General features: G+C 47.6%; 2 protein-coding genes across 3 annotated transcripts in view; both read right to left on the reverse strand.

The window, feature by feature from the left end:
- Positions 1 to 10,824, reverse strand: part of GTF3C2 (general transcription factor IIIC subunit 2) — a 718,613-nt gene extending 707,789 nt beyond the window's left edge. For both annotated transcript variants that reach the window (XM_078650100.1, XM_078650097.1), the window contains exon 1: positions 9,856 to 10,824. In XM_078650100.1, coding sequence (XP_078506226.1) covers positions 9,856 to 10,777 — 922 coding nt within the window. In that variant the 5' untranslated portion in view covers positions 10,778 to 10,824. The remainder of the gene's footprint in view (positions 1 to 9,855) is intronic.
- A 110-nt stretch (positions 10,825 to 10,934) lies between these two features.
- LOC144762978 (uncharacterized) overlaps positions 10,935 to 27,715 on the reverse strand; it is a 53,751-nt gene continuing 36,970 nt past the window's right edge. Inside the window, exons 2-3 of the mRNA XM_078648293.1 lie at positions 11,026 to 11,861; positions 10,935 to 10,954 (exon numbers count right to left, since the gene is read on the reverse strand). Coding sequence (XP_078504419.1) covers positions 10,935 to 10,954; positions 11,026 to 11,800 — 795 coding nt within the window. The 5' untranslated portion in view covers positions 11,801 to 11,861. The remainder of the gene's footprint in view (positions 10,955 to 11,025; positions 11,862 to 27,715) is intronic.

Consider the following 27,715-nt stretch of genomic DNA (forward strand, 5'->3'; position numbering starts at 1 on the left):
CATATTACAAATAAGGACTGGTCAGTTGGAATTGATTTCACAATTTATGATTATTTCATTTCTCACCGTTATGTTTAAAGTGTTTTGCATTCTATTGTGCTGCATTACGAATTGTTTATGCATGCTTTGTTTGTAATTATGTAAATGTTATTTAAATACAGAGTTGCTCAACAAGATGACATGAAAGAACAAGTTACTTACCTTCGGTAACGCTTTTTCTGGTAGGTACAATATCTGCCTGTGGATTCCTCACCTTGTGAATATCCCCTTGCGTCAGCAACATTCGGAAATTCTTTTCGTAGCCTCGCGCCGACGTGGACTCGGACGTCAGAGACACGACATCACTCGCGACTCCGCTGACGTCACCGACGCCTATAATAGGCCCACGCCGGCGTGATGACATCAGTTCCGCCCTTTTTTCCGTGCCTTCGAGGCACACGGACGGACCAATGACAGTAGACATATACACAGTATACGCAGTACAAATATCAAGATAACACACACAGTGTGAAGCAAATGCAATAAAACATTTGAAATAAACAACTCCTTGACAATAAAATAAATACATTACAGAAACTCTGGTAAAGAAGAGTGGACAACGGGGAGGCGGGTGGGTCAGTGAGGAATCCACAGGCAGATATTGTATCCGTCAGAAAAAGCGTTACCGAAGGTAAGTAACTTGTTCTTCTGATAGATACATCTGCCGTGTGGATTCCTCACCTTGTGAATAGAGTCCCACAGCAGTCCCCACTCCCGGAGGAGGGCATCCACTCTTCTAAACCAGGAAATCCTGGAGGACAGAGCGCGCAAAGTGACCGTCCCTCCTCATTTCGGAATCCAAGCAGTAATGCTTCGCAAAAGTGTGGAGGGAAGACCAAGTTGCCGCCCTACAAATATCCTCTACAGGAACACCTCTAGCCAATGCTGAGGTTGAAGACTTAGCTCTTGTAGAATGAGGCCTTATACCCACTGGTGGTTCCTTACCGGCCAAAGAGTAGCAGATCTTTATACAGAGGACGATCCATCTTGACAAAATTCTTTTAAGGACCGCTCTTCCTCTTTTGCAGCCAGCCAACCCAATGAAGAGCTGGTCATCCAAACGATAGTCTTTAGATCTGTCCAGGTAAAAGAACACCGCCCTTTTGGGGTCCAGACGGTGTAATCTCTCCTCCTCCTTGGAAGGGTGTGGGGGAGGATAAAAGGTAAGGAGGGTAATGGATTGACCAAGGTGGAAAGGAGTAACCACCTTTGGAAGAAAAGCAGCCCTGGTCCTAAGAACCATTCGATCAGCATGAATGGTCAAGAAAGGGGGCTTGGAACTAAGAGCTTGAAGCTCACTTACCCTCCTTGCAGAGGTTATTGCAACGAGGAAGACTGTCTTAAGAGTCAAAAGCCTCAAAGGACATTTGTGAAGAGGCTCAAAAGGAGCACCCATCAAAAAGGTCAAGACAAGATTTAAGTCTCACTGAGGCACAATAAAGGGAACAGGAGGGAACTTATTTGCGAGACCCTTTAAAAACCTTAAAACCACAGGAGATTTGAAAAGAGAAGGCTGGTCAGGCAAACAGAGAAATGCCGACAGCGCAGAAAGATAGCCCTTAACTGTGGCAACAGCAAGCCCTTGCTGCGCCAGAGAAAGGGCAAACTGGAGAACATCAGACAAATGGGCTATCAAAGGGTCAATAGATTTTCCTCCACACCAAGTGACAAATTTTGACCATCTATAAGAATAGATGGACTTAGTGGAGTCACGCCTGGCTGACAAGATGACATCCACCACGTCAGGCGGGAGAGAAAAGGAACTCAGGTTGCCCCGTTCAATCTCCAGGCATGAAGGTGTAAGGTCTGGAGGTGGGGGTGTAGAACCTGCCCCTCCATCTGGGAGAGGAGATCTGCCCTTTGAGGGAGACGGAGCGGCGGATGAGAGGAGAGGTGGAGAAGGTCTGAGTACCACACCCTTCTTGGCGAATCCGGGGCGATCAATATGACTTGGGCCCGGTCTTGGCGAATCTTCCTCAGAACCCGAGGAATCAAGGGTATGGGAGGAAACGCGTAAAGAAGTTGCGAGTCCCAACTCAACTGAAACGCGTCCCCCAAGGCTCCCTGCATCGGAAACTGGAGACTGCAGAATGACTGGCAGTGAGCATTCTCGCAAGTGGCGAACAGGTCCACCCGAGGAGTTCCCCACGTCCGAAAGACGTGACAAACTACCTCTGGATGAAGCCTCCACTCGTGGTCGGCAGAGAACTGCCGACTGAGACTGTCCGCACGAACGTTCAGAACTCCGGCCAGATGATTTGCCATCAGACAAATCTGGTGGTCCTGAACCCAGGACCAGAGACGCAGAGCCTCTCTGCAGAGACACTGCGACCCCACTCCTCCCTGCTTGTTGATGTACCACATCGCGGTCGTGTTGTCCGTCAGGACCTGAACCGACTGACCGCAAAGGGAAGGGAGGAAGGCCTTGAGCGCCAGACGTATCGCCCGCAATTCTAGAAGGTTGATGTGAAACAACCTTTCCTCTGGAGACCAAAGACCCTTGACCTCCAGATCCCCCAGATGAGCACCCCATCCTAGAGTGGATGCATCCGTTATTACTGTGGCCACCGGAGGAGGCAGCTGAAAAGGCTTCCCCTGAGACAGGTTGCCTTCCACGCCCCATCAAGACAAATCAGCCGCAGCTTCTCTGGAGATCCTCACTGACTCCCTGAGATCTCCGTTGTGTTGATACCACTGCCTGCGGAGGCACCACTGGAGTGCCCTCATGTGCCAGCGTGCATGGTTGACCAACAGAATGCATGAAGCCATCAGACCGAGCAGGCGAAGGACCTTCAGGACTGGAACGACCGCTCCATTGAAAAATACAGGAATCATTTCCTGTATGTCACGAATCCTTTGAGGAGGAGGGAATGCGCAACATACAGTTGTGTCCAGCACAGCACCTATGAACAGGTTGCGCTGGGAGGGCAACAGGTGAGACTTGGGGACATTTATCGAAAAACCCAACCTGTACAACAACTGGGTTGTCTCTCGCAGATGATGGAGCACTCTCTCTGACTACTCTGCTTTGATCAGCCTGTGCGACTTCAGGATTAGGATGTGAAAGTACGCATCCTGCAAGTCGAGTGACACCATTGAGTCTTCTTCTAGCAGCGCTTGAAGAACCTGAGCAAGGGTGAGCATCTTGAGTTTCTCCTGTTTCAGATAGAGATTCAAGATCCTGAGATCCAGGATTGGACGAAGTCTGCCATCCTTCTTGGGTATCAGGAAATACCGGCAGTAGCACCCCTGACCCCTTTCCTGCTCTGGAACCACCTCTATCGCACCCTTTCTTGAAAGAGTCTGCACTTCCTCCTGCAGAAGTAACAGATGTTCCTCGGTGCAAAAACCTTGGCAAGGCGGGTAATTGGGAGGGAATTCCCGAAAGGGAACGGCATACCCATTCTCTACAAGGTTGAGAACCCAAAGATCTGATGTAACCGATTCCCAATCTTGTAGAAAATGGGTAAGCCGACCCCCCCACCGGACCTACATGATCCTGAATGGCGGATCTAGGACTGCTTTTCCGAGGCAGGGGGATTGGAGGAAGTGGAGAAGGAAGAGGCCTGACGCCTACGAGGACGCGATCTTTGCTTTCCCCTGTATGACCTGTATATGGAATTTTGTTGCTGCTGCGGTTGTTGCTGCTGCTGCTGACCTTTTCGGTAATTCCGAAAGGAAGAGCGACCAAAACCCCTGAATTTCTTGTTGGTTGAAGAGCTCCTTATCTGAAGACCCAAAGACTTAGCAGTTGCTCTACTGTCTTTAAATCTCTCAAGAGCTGCATCAGCCTTCTTCCCAAAGAGGCCAGACCCATCAAAAGGAAGATCCAATAAGGTCGCTTGAACATCTGCTTGACAAAGAACCACTCGCTCTGCGTGGCAGCTCGGCATTGCTTCTAAGCGCTGTGTTGGTAGCGCGATGTGTTATTTTAAAACTCCCTTTTGACTATTTTATTTGTTTTGTTTTGTCCTTGTTTTTAATTGGGATTGCTGGCCCCTTACCTGCATATAAAAGTAATTTTCACCGCTGCTTTGGCGGGTCCGGTTCTGGGGGCGCAGTTTCGTTCTTGAAGCTCGGGCGCCATCTTGGGAGGGGTTCTGACGCTTTTTGGGCGCCATCTTGTGTGTCCTAGTGGTGGCGGCTCACACGTGGGGGCCCTATTTAAACCTGCCCTTGCTCGCGCAGCGGTTCGCGCGCCTTCGCTGCGCCTGAGTCGTGACAGAGTCCTGCCTGTCTGTGCTCGTCAGGCGCAGCGAAGGCGCATGGAGGCGGTCTCTGGCTCTTTTTAGTATTATCTAGGTAGGCGCTGCCTCGCCGCTGGAATGCTTTCCTACTCTTCTTCTGAGCTCTTGGCTCTACGTAGGTATTCCTTGTCTTGTCATCATATATTTCCGGGAGGGCGTGCTCTTAAGAGAGGTTGTGTGGGTTGTGGCTGGCGTCTTTCGAGCGATATCACTAACCGGCCGGCTGCCTCACCTACTCTAAATGAGTGCCTTCTTCTCAACACGAGGTCTCTTGGCAAACATTCCCTTGATATCTGGAACCTACTAACTAAGTCCAAACCACCTTGTCTGTTTTTCACGGAGACATGGCTCGGAGAAAGCTCTGGTCCCGATCTAGCTAACGCTATCCCTCCCGACTATACCATATTTAGGAAGGATAGGGTGATAGGCAGGGGAGGGGGGGTTGCCCTGGTTGTTAATAAATTCTTCCCCTGTACTACCTTTTCGATTGATAATATTCCTAACTGCGAGGCCCTTGGTTTTACTCTTATGTTGTCACCTCATCAAACGGTCGTCGGGATTTTACTCTACAGAGCACCTGGTCCTTTGGGCCCCTTCTTGGACGATTTACAGGTAGCACTTTGTGCCCTGTCTTAAATCAGACCATTGTATTTTATTGGGTGATCTGAACATCCACATGGATAATAACATCGATCCAGATGCTCTTAAGCTGCGGGACATTACTTCGTCGTTAGGGCTGATTCCTTATATTACATGGCCTACTCATATCAAGGGCCACATCATCGATCACGTTTTCTCCACAAAAACGATCAGTGTATCCACGCCACTACCCGTTTTGTGGTCTGATCATTTTTTAATAAAGTTTATCATACCCCTCATTTCTGTGACTGTCCCGAGAGCACCGAAAGACCAGAGAAGAAGTACACGAGCTTTTCATCAGGTCTCCGCTGAAATGGTGTCTGATGCGCTCTGTCGTCATCCTTGTTTATCTTCTGGAAGTTTGGAGGAAAACCTTGAATCAGTGCATAAGTGGATGACTGCTATTTTCGAGGAGTTAGCCCCAGGGAAGTCGGCTAAGTCTGCAGATAGGCGTGCTTCGGCCCCGTGGTTTACTTCATCCTTGGGTGCGATGCGGCAGGAATGTAAGAAAGCCGAAAGGGCCTGGAGACGCCTGTAGGACCCTCATCTTAAGGCTAGCTACAGAGATACCATCAAGCTATACCACAGGCACATCCTAGCAGGAAAAAAAGTTTACTTTGAGCGTAGAATAGACGATGCAGAGAGCACCAGTAAAGAGATATTTAGGATAGTCAAGGAGTTTACTTCTCCCTCTACTGGTGCCCCTTCTCATGCGCACACTGAAGCCTGGATTAGCCAGTTATCGGATTTCTTCGTGGACAAAATCAAAGCTATTCACGATTCCTTTCGCCGTCCATGCCCTATGTCTGAGCCGGGTTTTACATCCAGCCTGGAAACATCTATAACGGAGGAAGGCCCACTTTTGTCAGAATTTCCGGCAATGTCTCCCACGGTCTCCCTTGACCTTTTGTCTCAGCTTAAGTCCGGCTCTCCGCTTGACCCTTGTCGGGCGAAATGTCTGGGGAAAGTAGCTCCGGCTTTAAATGCGGTGCTCAATCCTTTACTTAATGCTTCATTGAGCACGGGTGTTGTCCCTCAAGCGTGGAAGCATGCATTGATTCTTCCACTGATCAAGAAGACCAACCTTGATCCTCTCATCCATGCTAACTACAGGCCTATCTCTCTCCTCCCTGCTCTGGCCAAGGTGACCGAGAAGCACGTGCATAGCTCCATTTCCAACTTCATTGGGAGTAACAACATACTTCATGAATCGCAAATCGGGCTTTCGCACGAATTTTAGCACAGAGACCGCCCTTCTCGAGGTCACCGATGCCATCAGGGAGGTTTTGGATACTGGAGGAAAGGCCATTATGGTTATGCTGGATTTGTCGGCGGCTTTCGACACCGTCCCCCATGAAGGTCTCCTTTTAAGACTCCAGGAGATCGGTTTCCGTGGGACGGTGTTGAATTGGTTTAAGTCATTCCTGACCGGCAGCCGGCAAGTGGTCTGGGCACCTCCGTTTTCCGCTGAAATGCCGCCGCTGAAGGTGGGGGTGCCGCAGGGCTCTATTCTAAGCCCTGCGCTTTTCAACATCTATATGGCCCCTCTGGCGGCGGTTGCGGAATCTTTTGGTGCCCAGATCATAACCTATGCTGATGACACCCAGTTGCTCTTTACATCTGAAAAGGGTAAGGACTTTGATGGCCCGCGGATTAGAGACTGCTTGGGATCCGTCTTTACCTGGTTCCAGCGATATAGTCTAAAATGCAATCCCGATAAATCGGAATTGCTTTTCTTTGGATGCCCACCTGAACCTGGCTGGAAGGCCTGGTGGCCCTCAGATATGTCTCCACCGGAGGCTGCCTCTTCCAAAGCTAAAAATCTGGGCTTTGTGATTGATGATGGCCTTGCCTTTGGCCCCCAGATCATTGGGCTGACCGGCAAATGCTTCGGCCTCCTGAAAATGTTACGGAAATTTCTTCCGCTGTTGTCGCTGAAGCATAGAAAGATCATCGTGCAGGCCTTGATAGGCTCGCGTTTGGATTACGCGAATGTTCTCTATCTTGGCCTGCCGAAATATCTTCTGACGCGACTGCAGATTGTGCAAAACTCTGCGGCCAGAGCCATCTTTGGTCTCCAGCGCAGAGCCGGAGCCACTGGCTCCCAGTCGCTAAAAGGATTGTCTTTAAGGCGCTTACTTTTGCCTTCAAGGCCCTTCATCTGATTGGCCCTAAATATCTTCAGAAGCGTTTGGCTTTTTATGTGCCTCGTAGGACGTTACGTTCCGCGACTTTATCCAAAGCCTTGATTCCCCCCATTTGCGGGGCTAGAATCAGAGGACGCTCTTTCCGTTTTCTAGCGTCTCAAAGTTGGAATGACTTGCCTGTCTCGCTCAGGAAAGCTGAGGATCTGCTCTCTTTTAGGAAAGGACTAAAAACCTGGCTTTTTACACAGTAACTGTTCTCCTGCTTTTCTCTATTTTCGCAGTGTTTTGTTTTTCTTACACTGAGGGCTCTTTGTTAAAGCGCCGGGACACTCCTAGGAGTAGCCGTGCGCTATAAAAGAGCATTTTTAACATAACATAACATAACATAACATCCGCTGAAAAGTCTGAGGATTTCAACCAAGCTGATCTTCTAGTGGCGACAGCAGTGCCCATGATACGCGCCACAGAGTCTGCAGTGTCCAGACCACTTTGTATAACTTGGCGAGCTGCTGTGTGCGCATCTGAGATCACCTCCTCAAAATCTTTTCTGTTAGCATCAGGAACTTTAGGAGTTATAACACGCAAAGAATCCATAAGGGCATGCACATATCTCCCCATCAGACAAGTGGCATTAGTCGACTTCAATGCCATGCTTGCAGAGGAGAAGGTCTTTTTAGCAACCTGATCTTGTTTCTTTGCCTCCTTTTCATAAGGAACCTGGGGAAAGGCACTTACATTCTTTTTAGAGCAAGCTGCTTGAATGACTAGGCTCTCTGGAGAAGGATGAGAAGTCAAAAAAGCAGGGTCCTCAGGTGCAACCCTGTACCTCCTTGCCACACTCTTGGAAACCGCAGGAGCTGACAGTGGTTTCTTCCACACTTCCAAAATGGGCTCTGTCAAGGCGTCATTAAATGGAAGTAACGGTTCTACTACAGAACTAGGAGAATGTAAAACCTCAGTCAGAAGATTGGACTTAAATTCCACTGTAGGTAAAGTTAATTGAAGAAGATCTGCCGCCTTCCTCATAACCATATGGTAAGGTTGGACATCCTTAGAAGGTGTATCAGAGCCTGAAGGTAATTCCCACTCCGGGGAGAAATCTAGGCTACTAGCATCAGCTAGTTCATCAAAACTATCTTCATCCAATTCACCTTCCTCAATATAAGGATGAGTTTCTATATATCTTCCTTCTTCCAAAAGGCGTTGTGCTTCCCTTCTGGACCACTCCTTCACACGCCTTCCAGCCGGATCCACCAACGGCTCCGACGGAGTCGGATCGACGTCGGTATCGAATCCGAAGGTTTAGCCGGATGTTCTCGACGTCGCTCTGGAGCGGGTGACGTCGGAACCGGCGTCGACGGCCTCGGTGGAGCCGGAAATTGCCAAGGCGGCGTCAGGGCTGGCATATAAGGCATAAATGGTGCAGGAGGATAGGAGTGAGGCACTCCTAGATTGAAAGCCAGCGGACCCATGGGACCAGAAGGTGCACCAGAGGGGTACCATTGCCCTTGAAAAGACACCATACATAGCATTAAGAAATGCAGATGGATCTTGTCCTGGGGTTGGAAATGGAGGCTGGAAACCCTCAGGTTGGTCTTGTGGAGGAATCGGATTCGGCTCTTCGGTAGGCGCGGAATCCACATCCACTTGAACCTCCTCTTCATCTCAGGCCGAGGACGGCGCCGGAGACGGATTCAGAGCCGGCGTCGGTGACTGAACACGCGACTCCGAAGGTGAAGCCTCACCTTCCGGTTCAGAGACATCCAGAGTAACCACCTTAGAACGTACCATCTTCGGTGACCTCGATCTCGAGTCCGACTCCTTACCGGAACGACGTCGGGATTCATGTCTCCTCTTCTTATGTTTCTTCTTCGACTTCGAAGTAGGATCCGAAGCCGACCTCGAAGATGACTCCTCTCGAGATCTAGACCTTGACTTCGACCTCGACCTTCCTCTTCGAGAACGAGACCTCAATGTTTTTCCTTTACCAGCTTTCAATTTTGCCACCAGGAGTTTGGCCTCTCTTTCCCTCAGAGCTTTCGGGTTCATCTTTCGACAAGAGGAACAACTATCGACGTCGTGGTCGGAGCTTAAGCACCAGATGCAGTCATCGTGCGGGTCGGTAATAGACATCATCTTGCCGCATTCTCTGCAGGGCTTGAAGCCTGTCTTCTATGTTGACATATTCGAAGAGACAGGATACAAAGAAGTAGAAAATAGAAACAAAAAGGCAACAAAGTACCAGTTGGCTACAGAGATTCCCGATAACCGTTAGCGTCGACGACGCAGAAAAAAGGGAACTGATGTCATCACGCCGGCGTGGGCCTATTATAGGCGTCGGTGACGTCAGCGGAGTCGCGAGCGATGTCGTGTCTCTATGACGTTCGAGTCCACGTCGGCGCGAGGCTACGAAAAGAATTTCCGAAAGTTGCTGACGCAAGGGGATATTCACAAGGTGAGGAATCCACACGTCAGATGTAGCTATCAGAAATAATGGTTTAATCTTGTTCTTAAAAAAATTCTGAAATAAGAGTGAAATAAAAACACTTGGGCCTTTGAATTGAATGTCTAAGGACTCGGTTTCATTAATATGTCAAAGAACCTTTCTGGACATCTCATATGTTACATATTTGTTAAAGGTCAGAGCACTGAAATCTTTAGCCAGGTTTAAAAGGCTCTAGATGGTAACAAGAAATCTTACATTTAGAGTCTATTAGCGCAAAAAAGCATAATATACAGAGCAGTATTGCACTTACACATCAAAACAAAGTAAACTTGCTTACCATGAGAGAGACCCGATGCAGCCTTCTTTTTTCGACCCTTCTTACGCTTCAGTGTGGGCTCATCACCAGGCGATATTGGCAGTTTTCTTTTGTTTTGTATCGCATTGTCTACAGTTTCTATTGTAATTTCCTCCGCTGGTATTGCATTGTCCTCAGCCAGAATAGTATCGTTCTCAGGCAGGTTAGTGACCACGCCATTGTCCACAATCTGTATTGTGTTGCCCTCGGTCAGTAGGCTGCCATCCCTGAGCTGCATGTTAATATCCTCAGACGCCACAGCGACCTCTTCAGGCTGCACAGCGACCTCCTCAGGCTGCACAGCGATCTCCTCAGGCTGCACAGCGACCTCCTCAGGCTGCACAGCGACCTCCTCAGGCTGCACAGCGACCTCCTCAGGCTGCACAGCGATCTCCTCAGGCTGCACAGCGACCTCCTCAGGCTGCACAGCGACCTCCTCAGGCTGCACAGCGACCTCCTCAGGCTGCACAGCGATCTCCTCAGGCTGCACAGCGATCTCCTCAGGCTGCACAGCGATCTCCTCAGGCTGCACAGCGATCTCCTCAGGCTGCACAGCGACCTCCTCAGGCTGCACAGCGATCTCCTCAGGCTGCACCATCCCATCCTCTGCCTGCAGTGCCCTGTCCTCATCCTGTACCACCCTTTCCAGTATCGTCACTGCCTCATCCTCGGCCTGAACTAATCCACCATGAGCCAATATCGTCCCACACTCAGCTAGTATGGTCACTGCTCCATCATCTGCCTGGACTGCCCCGCCCTCCGCCAATATGGTACCGCCTTCAGCCACTATTGTTCCACCCTCAGCTAGTATGGTTCTATAGTCTGTATGTATCATATAATCTGCCTGTATCGTCCCATCCTCCACCTGCATTGCCCCATCAACAACCTGCATAACCCCATCCATAGACTGTATCGTCTGTCCCTGTAAAGTCCCGCCCTCATCAGCCTGCATCGTCCCGCCCTCATAAGCCTGCATCGTTCCGCCCTCATAAGCCTGCATCGTCCCGCCCTCATAAGCCTGCATCGTCCCGCCCTCATAAGCCTGCATCGTCCCGCCCTCATCAGAATGCATCGTCCCGCCCTCATCAGAATGAATTGTCAGGCCCTCATCAGCATGCATCGCTCCGCCCTCATCAGCCTGCATCGCCCTGCCCTCATCAGCCTGCAACGCCCCGCCCTCATCAGCCTGCAACGCCCCGCCCTCATCAGCCTGCAACGCCCCGCCCACTTCAGCCTGCCACGCGCCACTCTCTTCAGCCTGCAACACCCCGCCCACTTCAGCCTGCCACGCCCCGCCCTCTTCAGCATGCAACGCCCCGCCCTCATCAGCCTGCACCATGCCATCATCTGTCTGCATTGTTTCATCTCCAGCCGGCATCATTCCATCCTCAGTCTCAGTCTGCATCATTATGATCTCTGCTTGCATCATGTTGTCCTCAGCCTGTATTATGTGGTTGCTGGTCTGTATGTTGTAATCTTCTGTCTGCATTGTGTGCTGCTCATTCTTTGCTATATTTTCCTCTATCTGTATTGCATTGTCCTTAGCATCAACAGTGAGGTCATTGACTTGCACTGTGATAGCCTCTGGTCGCAACGGGTAGTTCTCAGCCTGTATTGTGCTGTACTCTAGGTCCTCGGTCTGTATTGTATGGCCCCCAAGCTGCACATGGACAACCATTGTAGGAGATGTTGTAAGTACTTCTTCATAATATACATCCTGATAAGCCACGGTGTCCAATGGGGCTACTTGGATACTATGTACATTTCCTGCACTGGATTCTGCCACCTCGAGGAGGCTCCCTGCCTCCATCATATTGGGATGAGATAGCATGCCATGAGGAGGATTCTCAGGGTCCTCAATTTCAGTAGCTATTCCCATGACATAAACATTTGCTCCTGCACTGCCGTCCTGGTCAGATGGGTCCATCAAAATTGCTGGTGAGGCTAGGGAATGCTTCCCCCTCCCACATAGCTCACCTGGTAAACATCTGTCCAAGAGAAAAAGAACAGTTAGAAAAAAAAGTGTTACATATCAGTACAAAAAGAAGTAACTTGTAAAAGGTTTCAGAACGAAGACCTTATTCTTAACTTCCTCAAAACTCCTCAGGCAAGAAATTGACACAATAGACATTCTAAACTGAAAAACAGCGGTCACTTGGCAGGTTTTAAGACTACCTGTTGTACTGCACCCTTTGACTCCTACACTGTAAGTCAAGTTCACTGGTGTGCCTCCCAAGTTAGTCCAGCAGGCTACAAGCATTTGCAGTTTAGCTGGGTTGCAGGGGCTCATAACACTGCAGTGTCCAATGCAGGTCATACCTTCTGTGGATGTACACTACTTCAATGAGCATTCTTTTTCTTGGGGGGGGGGGGGGCTTACAGTGCTCCAAGTAGTTAGTAACCTACACCTGTCCAGATAAACTGACCCATAACAGCACTGGAAGACTACTGGTGGTGTGGAGAGGACAGCTGGTGATGTGCAGTGGAAAGCTAGTGTGCATAAGGAAGTTTGTGGTGTGGAACACACAAACGGAATGGGTGTGCACAAAGTTTGTCCAACAGTGAGAAAGGATTAACTGAACATTGTTGACAGTGCCCAGAACATATTTGAGCATTTCAGAAGATGCGCTGAGTACAAGCACATGAGTACATGCACAGGGTACAAACGAGAAGGTGTACAATCTCTTGATTATGGTGTGCAACACATGTCATGAACAGGGACATGCTGCGGTCCATTTTTTAGGTGCCTTGATATTACAGGCTCCTTAATACAGGTTTTCAAAAGGGTATGGTGTGTTGTGATCTACCAGCAAAATCTCTTAATTCATATCACTGCTAAACTTGGAGTTCTGTAAATAAAATGTATCCAAGCAATCAAAAAACCCTCTCTACGTCATTTTTCTTAACATAAAACTTGATGTCACTCTAATGATTACTCAAGTCTTCTACCCCGGTCATATGGATTCCCATCACTGAACCTTTATCGATGGCAAGCTAGAAACAAAGAAATTACTTAATGTTGGGGTACAGCTCCAAGTAAGAAAAATGTTTGCCACCAGCAAAGGAAAGCATCCAGCATCAGTCCCTTTGACTAACAAAACCCTTCCTCGCTAGAACCGGAGACAATGCCCTAGGATATACTTAAAGACTTTTCCATCTCAAAATTCACTCTCCGTGCAACAACGAACCAAACCCAACCTCAAGAAGAGATTCATTCCAGATCTCACTGTTTCCACAGTTGGTAGTCTCCGGTCTCCTGATCTAATCCTGAATAGATTGTCAGTAGGTTTTCAGATTTGTTTTTTAAATCTACAAACTAAAAATTTGAATGAATGAAAGAGCTTTTATATAGCGCAACGTTCACTTATAGGAGTATCTTGGAGCTGTATGCGGAGAGAGAGGGCACCTACCAGGAGTAAGAGCTGGCACAAACTCAGATGATGGAAATTCAGATAAGAGACCAAGCAGTATTATATGGGATACCAAAAATCCATGTTTTTAAGGACTTCCTAAAGTTGAGTTCAGTTTGTGTGGGTGTCTAAGTTGAGTTGGCAAGGAGTTCCAGGCGTTGGTCCCTATGGCTGCCAGTGTCTTTCCACCCTTGGTTTTAAGTTTAAAATTGGGTGTTGTTAAAAAGTTCTCTGAAGATGACCGTAGAATAGGTTGAGTGGTGTATGGCTTAGTTCTGACATTTAGATATTCTGGTCCAGTATTATTTGTTGTTTTATAAATGGTCAGGACCTTAAAAAGAATCCTCTTATGGACGGGCAGCCAATGGAGGGTTTTTAGTGCTGGTGCTGAGGAGGAGTCTCTAGGCAAATTGAGTACCAGCCTCGCTGCAGCGTTCTGGACCTCATGTAATCTTCGCTGGACTTTTTTGTTAGTTGTTGCATAGAGACTATCACAGTAGTCCAGACGGGATATAATTAAGGCTGCTACCACCGTCTTCATGGCCGGCATTGGGAGTAGATCGAAATATTTTCTGAGGATTTTTATTACTTGAAAACAAGTACCTGCCACAGCAAGGGCTTGCTTGTGGAAGGATAATGTGTGATCACATTTTATTCCCAGATTTCTTACAGTGTCTACTGTAGTAGGAGGTGGAGCCGAATTTGACGGCCACCATTGGTTCGGTCTGAAAACGTTGGTCTTGCCAAACAGCATGATCTTTGTTTTGGAGCTATTACATTTCAGAAGGTTAGGCTTCATCCAATCCATCACTGCTGTTAGACAGTGGTGACATTTTTCTTCAGCCACTGTCGAATTTTTATCGAGGGTAAGGATCAGTTGAGTGTCATCTGCTTAAGCGATGCACTCAACATCGTAAAGGTCCATCAGAAAAAGCAGTGGTGCCATATAGAGATTAGAGAGAGTTGGGGTCAGGGCCGAGCCTTGAGAGACCCCTGATGCCAGCCCTTTTTCTTGCGATCTATAGCATCCCAGTGTTAAAATCTGATGCCTGTTTTCTAAAAAGGATGTAATCCAGGCCAAAGCATTGTTAGTGATTCCACTGCATGCAAGTTTGTCCCTCAGAATATCATGAGAGACCGTGTCAAACGCCGCTGACAAATCTAACAGAACGAGTACCGCATCCTTTCCCTGATCCATGGCAAGTTTTAGAGATTCAGTGGTGTGCAGTAGTGCTGGTTATGTTGAGTGACCCGGTCGAAAGCCAGATTGCTTGGGATGTAAGATGTTGGCTTCCTATGTGAAATCAAAAAGTTGGATTTTAACAAGTTTCTCTGCAATTTTACTCAAACATGGCATCAGTGAGATGGGCCTGAGATTGGAAAGGGTTGTGGGTTCTGAAAGTTTATTTTTTTTAAGCGGTTTCACAGCAGCAGTTTTTCAGCTGTCAGGAATTTTGGCTAGTCTGAAAGTAGCAATAATAATCGGATTAATGTTGACGTTGATAGTATCCACCAGTGCAAGTAAAAAATGTTGGGGGCAAGGATCGAAAGGCGAGCCAGATTTACAGGAGAGAATAACTTACCTAGATTGTTCTAGGTTGATCATCTTTCTTGTGGTCTGAACGTTTTGCATTTGGGGGAGTGTTTTAGTAAAATCGTTCTTGAAGTCAAGAATTTTATTATTGAAGAAGTCGATGATACGATCGCATAGATCTTGTGAGGGAGGGATTTCCTGTTCTTAGTTTTTAGGATTAGCAAATGTTTTTACTATATTGAAAATGGTCTTTTGATTATCTACTTTATTTATTAAATTTGAGTAGTATGACTTTTTTTCTAGTTTAATATGCTGGTGGTAGGATCTGAGAGCTGATTTAAAAATCATAAATACCAAAGGAGGGAGTGGAGAGATAGTGTGTCCGGACGGACACAGGGAGTGAATTCGACCTACCCTAGCTATAACTAATAAACAAATTGAATCCACCCACAAGAGACTGGCGATAGAAGATAGATGGTTTTGGCTTGGATGTGTTTCCTACATGGGTGGGAAGTACATTGTGCTCTTTAAATACCCCTCACACTAAAATGGGCCCTTGGTGTCATGCTTCATCATAGGGGTCTTCGCGCCCCAAGACGGAACGCTAGTAGCACGCCGCGTTGTCGAGGGGCGCGAAGACTCCTTTGATGAAGCATGACATCAAGGCCCCTTTTGATGTGTGAGGGGTATTTAAAGAACACTATGTGCTTCCCACCGATGTAGGAAACACATCCAACCCAAGACCATCTATCATCTGTCACCAATCTCTTGTGGGTAGATTCAATTTGTTTATTACTGATTTGATAATCACCTGGTCTTCTGTTTTATAGTTTTTCCACCATTGCTTCTCTAGTATTCTACATTGTCCCTGCAAGGCTTTTAAACTATGGGTAAACCATGGAGCTGACCTTTTATTTATACTGTTTTTCTTTAGGGGAGCCAGAGTGTTGGCCAATGATAGCATCCATTCATAAAATAGATTATTGTCTATTTCAGGGTCCCCCGTGAGAGTAGGTTTCTAAGCTTCTGCTATGTTCTGCAGAGTGGGATTAGAGAGCAAATGTTTCCATTTCCGTGTGAAACCTTGTTTCTCAAGTTTTTTTTTTTTAGTTGGACATTTTTAAGGTCAAGCTTAAAAGGGATTAACTTATGATCTGACCATGTAATCACCACTGAAGGAGAGGTGATTAGGTTGGCTGCATTGGTGCATATTCCATCCAGGGTGTGCCCCGCTTTACGAGTGGCCCTTCTGTCATCTGTTTTAGCCCTAATAAATTCAGTTTCTAAGAAGGAGTTGGTGTTAGGTATATCTGCTGCTTCAAGATGAAGATTAAAATCATCTAGCAAGGTGAAGTTTGAATACCTGACCACTAAGGAACTTATGCTTTCGCCCAACGTATCTAAAAACTTGCAGGCAGAGCCCGGAGGACTGTAAATCAGGGCCCCTGAAAATGTGGTACAGCTATCTAATTGGAAACTAAAACAGAAGTTTTCTGCTTCCTTTAGTCACATGGTAACAGAGATGGAGCACTTCAGGTGGTCCTTGTATATTATGACTATGCCCCCTCCTGTTAAAAGCAAAACGACAATCATGAACATTATCTGCGCCATCTTGTCTGATGGATGTAAGTTCCTACGTGCACATAAAGTGCAGTCATTCTGACCGATCGCAGCCATTTTGTATTCCGTTGGTCACCTTTGTCTCACCCTGCCCTTACTAGCATCCCTCTGACCAACCTGGTATGTGAGCTAGGGGCTATAAACTATTGCCACGACAAACATCAACACCACCTGCTGCCACAAACTCATTTTTCCTCTCATCTCTGTTTACAGACAAACCCATGGACACTCCTACACAAACAGGATCCAAATACCAAACAGACTCATGCAAACATGGTTTATTGCACTGCACACAGCAAGACTTGTTTTTGCCAACAATGAGACTGTTTTTATCAACAGAACAGACTCTTAGATCTGGCCGGTCTCACATGTTTTAGACCCTGAAGCAAGGTCCAGCTGCAAGATTAGATTGTCTGTTTTGACCTGGGTGGGAGGAGATTTAATGTTGGGCTTGTGTACCCATGTTGATGAAACAATGTTGGGCTTGTGTAACCATGTGGATGAAACAATGTTGGGCTTGTGTAAGCATGATAATAACACAAATGCATTGTGTCAAACCTGTATAAAAGGAAGTGCTAAAGGAGTTACCAGCAGAACACCTCCCTGAGACATCCCGGTATCGGCAGTGGACGTGGTCTCCTCTTAAGAGTAATAAACCTTTTTCTTGTCTTCCAGTTTCCAGCACTTGCCTCATTATTTTGGTAACAAACCCAAGGTGAATTAGAGGTGGGACCCTGCCACCGGGCAGCATTGGGGGTCTTAGAAGACTCGCTGCTTTTCACAAGTTGGCGACCCAACGGTGGGGTCCATCAGAGAAACGTGGGTCCGGTAGAGAGGTCCTAACGACGGAGTGAACGACTAAATGATTGGAGTGCACCTGCCTGAAAGAGACCCTCGTCTGGCTGCCGATAGACTGAACTTCATCGGTTCCGAACGGACCTCTCTCGAGTGACCTGCGGTCCTGACTGGGACCTTACAGGAACGCCGCATTGATTGTTGGAGTAAGAGGACAACCAGGCGCTGGAAGAGGAAGACTAAGAACTGTCCCTACGGTCCGGGTAAGGTCGTGAAAAAACAACTTAAATTGATTGATTGATAGAAATACTAGTATTCCTTTTTGAGTTATTTGAGACATTCCCTGCTTGCAAACAACGTAGAATAGGAATATTCTCTCTTTGCAGACAGTGAAGACAGGTAGTGCAGACTTTTTGTCTAAAATTAATTGAGATATTCATTTTGACCGCTAAATACGTAATTCCTGTTTTCTCTAGATTGTTTGATTGTTTTGGACCAGACCGTTTGTTAGAGGCGAGTCATCCAGCACCCCTAACAAGGACATGTACGTAAAATAAATTAGCCACCGTAGCTTATAGCAAACTATGGCATAAGTACACTAGGAAGGACCGGGTATATCAGTGGCCACTGACGGCATCTTTCGATCCAGCTAAAATAGAAACTTTAGAATTAGCTCTCCACAAAAAGAAAGCTAGACCAGCCATGTTTGATAGTTTTTGTTTATGGCGAAAAGAGGCAGCTCAACGAAAGAAAAGAGACTAAGCTAGACAAGATAAAGAAATGCTAAAATCAGCTTACCAAGCCTGTAAGCCTGTTAGCAAGCCTGTTAGCTAGAAGAACTAAAAGAAAAGGAAATCGATAAAAAGGAACAAGAATCAAAAATATCAGGTCAATGCCCTGTTAGAACGCCCTCAACTCTTTACCCCGAGTTACCAGCAAAACAGAGGGTAGATGATGATTTATTGTTAGGTCCCCCAATAATATACATGCCACCCCCTTATGCCCCTACTCATCCCGTAGTACAACGCTAGGACCCCCAAAGTATAGCTGGAGATAGCACGATCGCCTCAGTCTCCACCGCCTCTGCTCCCACCTAGTCACCCACACCAAATGCCTCAACAAAGGATGCAGTAGTAGAGGTAGGAACAAAATAAATAGGAGCGCCCAGGGTCCCGCGATGAAGTGAAAATGAGCGAGCAGGCATTGATAAAATAGTTAAAACCCTCATAGATAGGAAAGAAACAGAAGAATATGTAACTGACATATGCGACTCCTATGTTGAAAACCACAAACGATACTTTATTGTACGTCTCTGTTACCACACCCTTACTGCATATGAAGAGAAGTACCAAGACGTATGGCCCGAGCGACTAGTGGCTCTCTATAGGAAGGTAGACACTGGAGATGAAGGCGACAACGATGTTGCAGAACTATTTTCATCCACACTAAAAGTATTGCGTCACCTCATAGAACAAGGACAGATAGATAGGGACAGGACAACTAAGACAGCAGGACCCCCGGTGGAAAAACCAGATAGCATGATGCCAATAAAAGAAGCTGCCCCTTACTGGGTACCTCCTAGAGGAGAAGGGACTAATGACGATATAAACCATCAAGACGCTAGAGGAAGGGTGGTCTACAATTGGGTGTATCAGCCATGGGACAGACAGGACATCTTGACATTCCGTAAATCTTTGCCGGATTTACGAAAGAACCCCACCGCTAGGTACCGCTCTGGGATCAACAATAATGACACTTGCCGACATAGACTTGTTCTTTGGGTTATGTTTGCCAGCATATGTGTGGAAACAGATTAGGAAAGTAGAACATACCGAACTGTTTGGGCATACCTGGGAACAACTCGACACACTAGATAAACAGCGGAACCCTGGTTAAAAACCAGTTAAAGCAATATTAGACCTCCCTGACAAAATAGTGCAGAAAGTGAAAACGCTGATCCCAGAGAAAAAGATAGACTGGTCCATAGTAACCGCGTGCCGCCAGAAACCACAGGAGGATGTCTCAGAGTATTTCTCCAGATTTGAAACTGTGTTCTCCGATTACAGTGGACAAGACATGTCCACCGCAACCGGACACCACTTATTTGAGCAGAACTACATCAAAGGACTACTGCCAGATGTATCCCAGAAACTACAAGCCAGCGAAAGTAGTTGGGCAGCATCTAAACCGACGGCCATTCTCCAAATGGCCCAGTACTACGAGCATCAGAGAAACGAAAATGACAGGGCTACAGAAAGGAAAAAGAAGGACTTGAAGGAAAAGGTAATGATAGCACAACTCTAGGGGGCGAGTACAGGAAAGGAGCAATATAGGGGACGAAAACAGCAGAATACCCCTAGAGTACAACCACCTAGGAACAATTCATCGACATCATATGTAGGACGCCAAGACCTAGGACAGGATCAATGTTCATTTTGCAAAGAATATGGACACTGGAAATCCCAATGCCCGACTTTGTTAGGAGCTGGTAGGGGCAGAGGGGAGAAGGAAACAGCAAGTGGACAGAGAGGAAGAGGACATGGGAGAGGGTATGCGAGAGAAGCAAGCGAGGAAAGGCCAGGAAGAGTGAACACTTTTGACCATCCCAGACAGAATCAGTACCAACAGACAGATTACGACAACACGTACGACTTTGCATAGGACAGCCAAGAGCAAGGGAGGGATCCAGTCGAGCCCTATGTTGATCAGCAAGGCCCTTATGTTACCGCTGAGGTCCTGGGCACAAAGTCGCCATTTTTGGTAGACACGGGAGCAACATGTAGTGCACTATCCAAACGACTGATTCCAAGGGCACCCTTGTCAGGCTCACATGTGACCTCAATAGGATTTGACAGTACACCCTCCACCAACCCTCTGTCCCGACAGATCCTTTTTAATCTTGACAGCAATGGCATCAAAACAACATTCCTCCTCTCATCTAACACCCCAGACGCCATTATGGGTCTCGACCTTTTGAAACACTTCCATGCGACTATCAGATGCTCACCAGACGGAGTGCGTGTCATTCTGTATGACAACCCCCAACGCCAACAAGAGAACCCTTTTTAACACATGTTTTCCATCTCCAAGACTGACGCATCCCTACTGGACACTGCCATCACACTTATGGGCTAGGGCTGATTCAGACGTAGGACGAATGATGATTGACCCAGTACACGTAACAATACGATAGGACGCAACCCTACCAAAAGTACGGCAGTACAAAATATCGCCAGAGGGTGAGAAAGCACTGACAGAGATCATACACTCTTTGGTAGAGGCAGGGGTGGTATAGGAATTAGTGAGCAACATTTGTAACAGTCCCATACTACAGATTGTAAAGAGACAGGGAGAGGGAGATGGGAAAGCCTACCGCTTCATCATTGACCTGCGGGAGGTAAACAAAATCGTAGTACCACAATACCCAGTAGTTTCCGACATCACGACAATTTTGACTTTAATCCCCTCCACTGCCACCACCTTCACTATGATCGACCTCAAGAACGCCTTCTTTTCCATACCTATACACGAGGACAGCCGCTATCTTTTTGGATTTACCCTAAATTCCCGTTCGTATAGATTTTGTAGAGCACCTCAGGGGTACACTGAGAGCCTAAGCATCTATAGCCAGGTGCTTAAAAGACAGTTGGACGCCATACAATTTCCAGATGAAGTGGCACTAATACAATATGTAGACGACATCCTTCTAGCAGCAGACACCATACCAATAGCTGTCACAGCCACCATCAAACTACTCCATTTCCTTGCTGAGAATGGTCACAAGGTCTCCCGAAAGAAATTGCAGTTCTGTAAATCACAAGTGACCTATTTGGGTCACCTTTTATCAAAAGAAGGGAGAAAACTCACGCCTGACAGGATCCAGACAATTCTAGACACCCCTGTCTCCAAAAATCAGAAGCAAGTCCGCTCTTTGATAGGCCTCACCTCGTTTTGCAGACAGTGGGTACCAAACTTTAGCCTCATTGTCAAACCCCTTCTCTCCCTCCTAGCTAAAGACATCCCCTCACCTCTCCCCTGGACCCCCGAATGCCAGATAGCCTTTAAAGAACTACGCAATGCCCTTTGCTCAGCGCCAGTCCTAGGAACCCCAGATTACTCCAAACCATTCTTACTCTACACACACGAAAGGGAGGGATGTGCATTGTCTGTCCTAACACAATCAATTGGTAACAAACGGCCTTGTGCATATTTTTCTGCCACCCTCGATCCAGTAGCCAGAGCGTGCCTGCGCGCAGTGGCAGCAGCAGCAGCAGTTTCAATACGCCAGAGCAAAGGTATAGTGCTCTCCAATCCAATCACTGTATTAGTACCTCATGCAGTGGACACACTACTAAACCAGACCAAAACCCAACACTTGACTAGCACCCGACTGACAGGATATGAGTTGACCCTGCTAGCACCACACATTACCCTAAAGCGATGCACCACCATCAATCCAGCCACACTGTTACCCCTACCAGAAAATGATCCTAGTGTGGCTCCACTACACGACTGTGTGACACTAACCGATGAACAAACAAAGAGTAGAGTAGACCTCAGAGACACCGCCTTTCTAGAGCCAGATGGAGTACTATGGGTGGATGGTTCGCGCATCAAACTCCCCGACGGCACCACCTCAGCTGCATACGCTGTCACCACAGCCCGAACCATTCTAGAAACAGCCCGTATTGCCCAATGTTCCACCCAGGCAGCAGAACTCATTGCCTTCACACGAGCATGTATTTTAGCAGCTGGCACGACAGTTAACATATACACCGAGAGCCAATATGCCTTTGGGGTGGGCCACCATTTTGGGATTCTATGGAAAGAAAGAGGGCTCCTTACTTCACACGGTACACCCATACTGCATGGAGATTTAGGCTCCGCCTTGACGGAAGCAGTCCTCCTCTCCAAAAAGCTAGCAGTGATAAAATGCCAAGCACATAGGAAAGTGACAGATCTCATTGGACAGGGAAATGCGCTAGCAGACATTACTGCCCGAGCCACGGCAGTAGACAGAACTACGACAAAAATGTATGTGACCAGGTCACAAGCTGAACAATGGACTGACGCTAGGACCACTGTAAGGGACATACAGACTACAGGCACACAAGACTAATTGACAGAGTGGGAAAAGGTGGGACTAAAAGACGAGGAAGATTGCTGGAGAACTAAAGACGGAAATAAATGGCTGTTATCCAATGCCTACCTCATCCCCATATTGACCATGGCACATTTACCAGCACACATAGGCTCTACCTCCATGATTGAACTAATCACCACAGTATGGCATAATGTCAAGATAACAGAATCTGCAAAACGCCTAGTACAAAAATGTATAGTCTGCCTACAACACAACCCAGGGAAAGGGACAGTAGTACCACGGGGAGGGTTTGGAGTCCCTGACCACCCCTTTGAAGTCCTTCAGATGGATTACATCCAACTAGAGAGATGCCATGGTCTAAAGAAATTCCTGGTGGTTGTGTGCGCTTTTAGCAAATGGGTGGAGGCATATCCCACCCGCAATAATACTGCCATAGCCACTGCAAAAGTATCGTTGATAGAATTCTTCCCAGATACGGCCTTTGCTGAAGTTTATGGAGCAGAAAAGGGGGTGGTGATGAACAGAGTGCCTGAATTAAGCAGACCACTCTTACCCAGTCCAAAGATCAGGGCTTGATCCATCACCATTTTTTAGCTCACTGCACCATCACAGCTCAGAACTTGGCTATATGCAAATTAGTCTGTTCCTGTCCCAGTGCATGATGGGAACAGGGCAAACCAAACTACCAAGCCAATTCTTATACTGGGAAGGAAACAAGCTTCCGGGGACTGGTTTCTGCCATTTCAGGCGTCGTCGGCCCGGCTTGCTTGAATCCTGATGGTGCAATGAGCAAGGGACTCACATCTGAGTATACCCTTCCACGCTTATGGTGGACAAAATGTTTCAGAAAAGGGGGTGGTGATGAACAGAGTGCCTGAATTAAGCAGACCACTCTTACCCAGTCCAAAGATCAGGGCTTGATCCATCACCGTTTTTTAGCTCACTGCACCATCCCAGCTCAGAACTTGGCTATATGCAAATTAGTCTGTTCCTGTCCCAGTGCATGATGGGAACAGGGCAAACCAAACTACCATCATTTTGTCCACCATAAGCGTGGAAAGGTATACTCAGACATGAGTCCCTTGCTCACTGCTCCATCAGGATTCAAGCAAGCCGGGCCGACGACGCCTGGAATGGCAGAAACCGGTCCCCGGAAGCTTGTCTCCTTTCTGGTGAAGAATTGGCTTGGTAGTTTGGTCTGCCCTGTTCCCATGATGCACTGGGCCAGGGACAGACTAATTTGCATATAGCCAGGTTCTGAGCTGGGATGGGGCAGTGAGCTAAATAACGGTGATGGATCAAGCCCTGATCTTTGGACTGGGTAAGAGTGGTCTGCTTAATTCAGACACTCTGTTCATCACCACCCCCTTTTCTGAATCATTTTGTCCACCATAAGCGTGGAAGGGTATACTCAGACATGAGTCCCTTGCTCACTGCTCCATCAGGATTCAAGCAAGCCGGGCCGACGACGCCTGGAATGGCAGAAACCGGTCCCCGGAAGCTTGTCTCCTTTCTGGTGAAGAATTGGCTTGTTAGTTTGGTCTGCCCTGTTCCCATGATGCACTGGGCCAGGGACAGACTAATTTGCATATAGCCAGGTTCTGAGCTGGGATGGGGCAGTGAGCTAAATAACGGTGATGGATCAAGCCCTGATCTTTGGACTGGGTAAGAGTGGTCTGCTTAATTCAGACACTCTGTTCATCACCACCCCCTTTTCTGAAGTTTATGGAGCGACAACGGCCCACACTTCGTAGCCGAAGGGATACAGAACATACTGAAAGGGTTGGGGGTAAAACAAAAGTTCCATGCCGTCTTCCACCCCCAAACAGCAGGCCTGGTAGAGAGACACAATGCAACATTGAAACTAAAGCTAGCCAAAATAGTTGCCACGACCAGGTTTAAATGGCCCGACGCCCTTCCATCGGCATTGCTATCAATGTGCTCCACCCCAACCAAACACAGACTGACCCCGTATGAAGTGGTCTTCGGCAGGCCTATGAGCATTTGGGCGGCACCAAGACCCATCTCCATTAACGATGTCCCGAACATATTAATTTCAGGTTATTTGCATAAATTGACAAACGAGCTAACAATTATCCACCAACAGGTAAGCAAGCCTTGCCCGATGTATCCAGGGGCCCAAGACACGTGATAAAGCCTGGGGACTTCATCCTAGTTCGCAACTTCCAAAGAACGAAGAATCTGGAGCCCAGGTGGACGGGCCCCTGGCAAGTCCTGATCACCACTCCAACTGCCCACCGAGTGGAAGGAAAACAAAACTGGCTGCAAGCCCATCACTGCAAGAAAAAGTCCCTCCAACGCTGGTAACCTGTGAAGAGGTGGAGGTGCAGGAGGAAGTACTCGCAAAGGACCGACCAGCTCTGAGTTGCTACCCACAAGAAGACACCCTCCAACTGTCGGAATTTCCCAACCCCACGGTGCCATCCAAGGAAGGGTACAACCTAAGATCGACGAAAAGGGGGAGCTCCAACAACCAGGCCACTAACTGAGTCAGAGTCTCAGATCGGTAGCACAGCCAAACAACACTACCAGGAAAAGCACCAGACAAAAGTCTGTGGTCCTAACAGTTGATGAGCTCCTCGAAGATGATGGAAGAAACAGATCACCTGCAAAGCCACCGCAAAGACACCAAGACTGTTGAACTGCACAGTACAAAGACAATTGCACTTGTAGCCGCATTTCTCACCTGTCTCCTGCTAATGGTCACACTCTGGATCATCGAAGAGAATGCACCTGCATACAGAACATTGTCCCCAACCATGCAACCAATCACCAAGAAAGAACACTACCTGGTATCACTGTCGCCACATCTCCGAGAACTACGCAAAGAATTCTGGAATAATTCTTTCGTACAGATGCTGCACCAGCACAATCTTGCCACCAACTGTTGGGTCTGTGGGTTGCTACCACATGCCACTGAACATTCCATCCCTTTCATCCCTTCACCCTTTTCTGTTCACGGATCTTGCCTTGCCTGGATGATGCTCCTACAAGAAAGTTACAAAGACAATGCCACTTCCGATGGGACAATCGCTCAGTTCTACAACGGTTTCTGGCTAAACAAAAAAGGAAGAACAGCCGCTCCCTTTTGCCCTCACACCTCCAATGCGACATTCCCAATGAATGTCCCCTCCAAAGAACGAGTGGAAATACAAGTGTTCAATAATCTGGTCAGAGACACATTTTCCTACCTAAAGAAAAGAACTGCTGCAACACTGACTGTGGCCCTATCTGTGATGAACGTCTCTGGCCTTGTAAGCATTGAAGGCCGTAGGACTAAGAATGTGGGTCACAGCACTTGTAACATTGTAAGGACATTGAACACTGTCAACCCTCCAGTCTTTGTTGCATCACCCAATATGTACTTTGTCTGTGGAACCAAAGCCTACACCTGGCTCCCAAGAAACTGGGGGGTCACGTGCTACATCACCTTTGTTTTGCCACCAACCTACACAGCCCCTGCAGAGCATCATCAAGAAAAGCGTTCTAAAGACACTGATCAAGCAGACTCTGCCGCATCTCAGTTCCTCGACGCAGCAAAAGGCTTGTCCCGCTATGGGGTCCGATGGCGAACAGCCGAGCCATCAGACATCTGTCTCAAGCGGTAGAAACCGCCCTGAACGTCACAGCTGGCATCATCACCAACAACACTGCCGAGCTTCAAGCGGTCCGTCTGGTGGTCCTACAAAACCGCATGGTCCTGGACGTGGTACTAGCGGACCGTGGAGGAGCATGTCGCATCATCGGTGCCAAATGCTGCATATACATCCCTGATAATTCACCCTCTGTCTATGAAGCAATCTAACATCTCCACAGACTGTCTTCAGAAATTCATCAAGGATCAGAGACTTGGACAATTGGAAGTTGGCTTTCGGGCATCTTGAAGGACTGGGGTTGGAAAATATCAATGTTTCTCTTGGTCCCAGTATTGGCAATATGTGGTTGTTGTTTGGGTGTACACTGTATACCACCTTTGTGTTCTCTTTGCACAAGTACCTTGCGCCCTAAGACTATGGACACTCAGCTAACAAAAATGAGAGTAATGTATGAACAAGAGATACAGGACATTATGGAGATCGAAATACTTGACAAGCTGGCTCGTTATGTTCAAAGGGGTGACGGTTAAAAGCAAAACGACAATCATGAACATTATCTGCGCCATCTTGTCTGATGGACGGAAGTTCCAACGTGCACATAAACTGCAGTCATTCTGACTGATCGCAGCCATTTTGTATTTCGTTGGTCACCTTTGTCTCACCCTGCCCTTCTAGCATCCCTCTGACCAACCTGGTATGTGAGCTGGGGGCTATAAACTATTGCCATGACAAACATCAACACCACCTGCTGCCACAAACTCGTTTTTACGCTCATCTCTGTTTACAGACAAACCCATGGACACTCCTACACAAACAGGTTCCAAATACCAAACAGACTCTTGCAAACATGGTTTATTGCACTGCACACAGCAAGACTTGTTTTTGCCAACAATGGGACCTGTTGTTATCAAAAGAACAGATTCTTAGATCTGGCAGGTCTCACATGTTTTAGACCCTGAAGCAAGGTCCAGCTGCAAGATTAGATGGTCTGTGTTGACCTGGGTGGGAGGAGAATTAATGTTGGGCTTGTGTACCCATGTTGATGAAACAATGTTGGGCTTTTGTAACCATGTTGATGAAACAATGTTGGGCTTGTGTAACCATGTGGATGAAACAATGTTGGGCTTGTGTAACCATGATAATGACACAAATGCATTGTGTCAAACCTGTATAAAAGGAACTGCTAAAGGAGTTAGCAGCAGAACACCTCCCTGAGACATCCCGGTGTCTGGAGTTGACGTGGTCTCCTCTTAAGAGTAATAAACCTTTTTCTTGTCTTCCAGTTTCCAGCGCTTGCCTCGCGCTTGCGACCTATGACCCTGCTCGCAGGCAGGTCGCTCCCCACGCTGCTGCACGGTTCTGCCTGCATTGTTTTTGCCTAATCTTGTATTTTTCCCCAGTGCCTAACTAGCTTTCTTGCCCAGACTTGTTTTTATTCCCCTGTGCCTGTACTTGCTTTCTTGCCCAGACTTGTTTTTATTCCCCTGTGCCTAACTTGCTGTCTTGCCCAGACTTGTTTTTTATTACTCTGTGCCTGTACTTGTTTTCTTGCCTAAACTTGTTTTTCCTTTCTGTGCCCAGTTCTCCAGCGGCCCCCGCCCGTTTTTCCCGCCGCTGCGTCCCTGCGGCTCCGCCCACCTGCAATCCCATTCACCGCCCCGCTCCCGCCTCCCAGCTGCTCCTCCCTCCCACATCCCCTCATATGGAAGCCGCGCAGCGGTGAAAGGAGCGACCCATAACCCTGCTCGCAGGCAGGTCGCTA

The sequence above is a fragment of the Lissotriton helveticus genome, chromosome 6, assembly GCF_964261635.1.
Source record: "Lissotriton helveticus chromosome 6, aLisHel1.1, whole genome shotgun sequence".
Classification (NCBI taxonomy): Eukaryota; Metazoa; Chordata; class Amphibia; order Caudata; family Salamandridae; genus Lissotriton; species Lissotriton helveticus.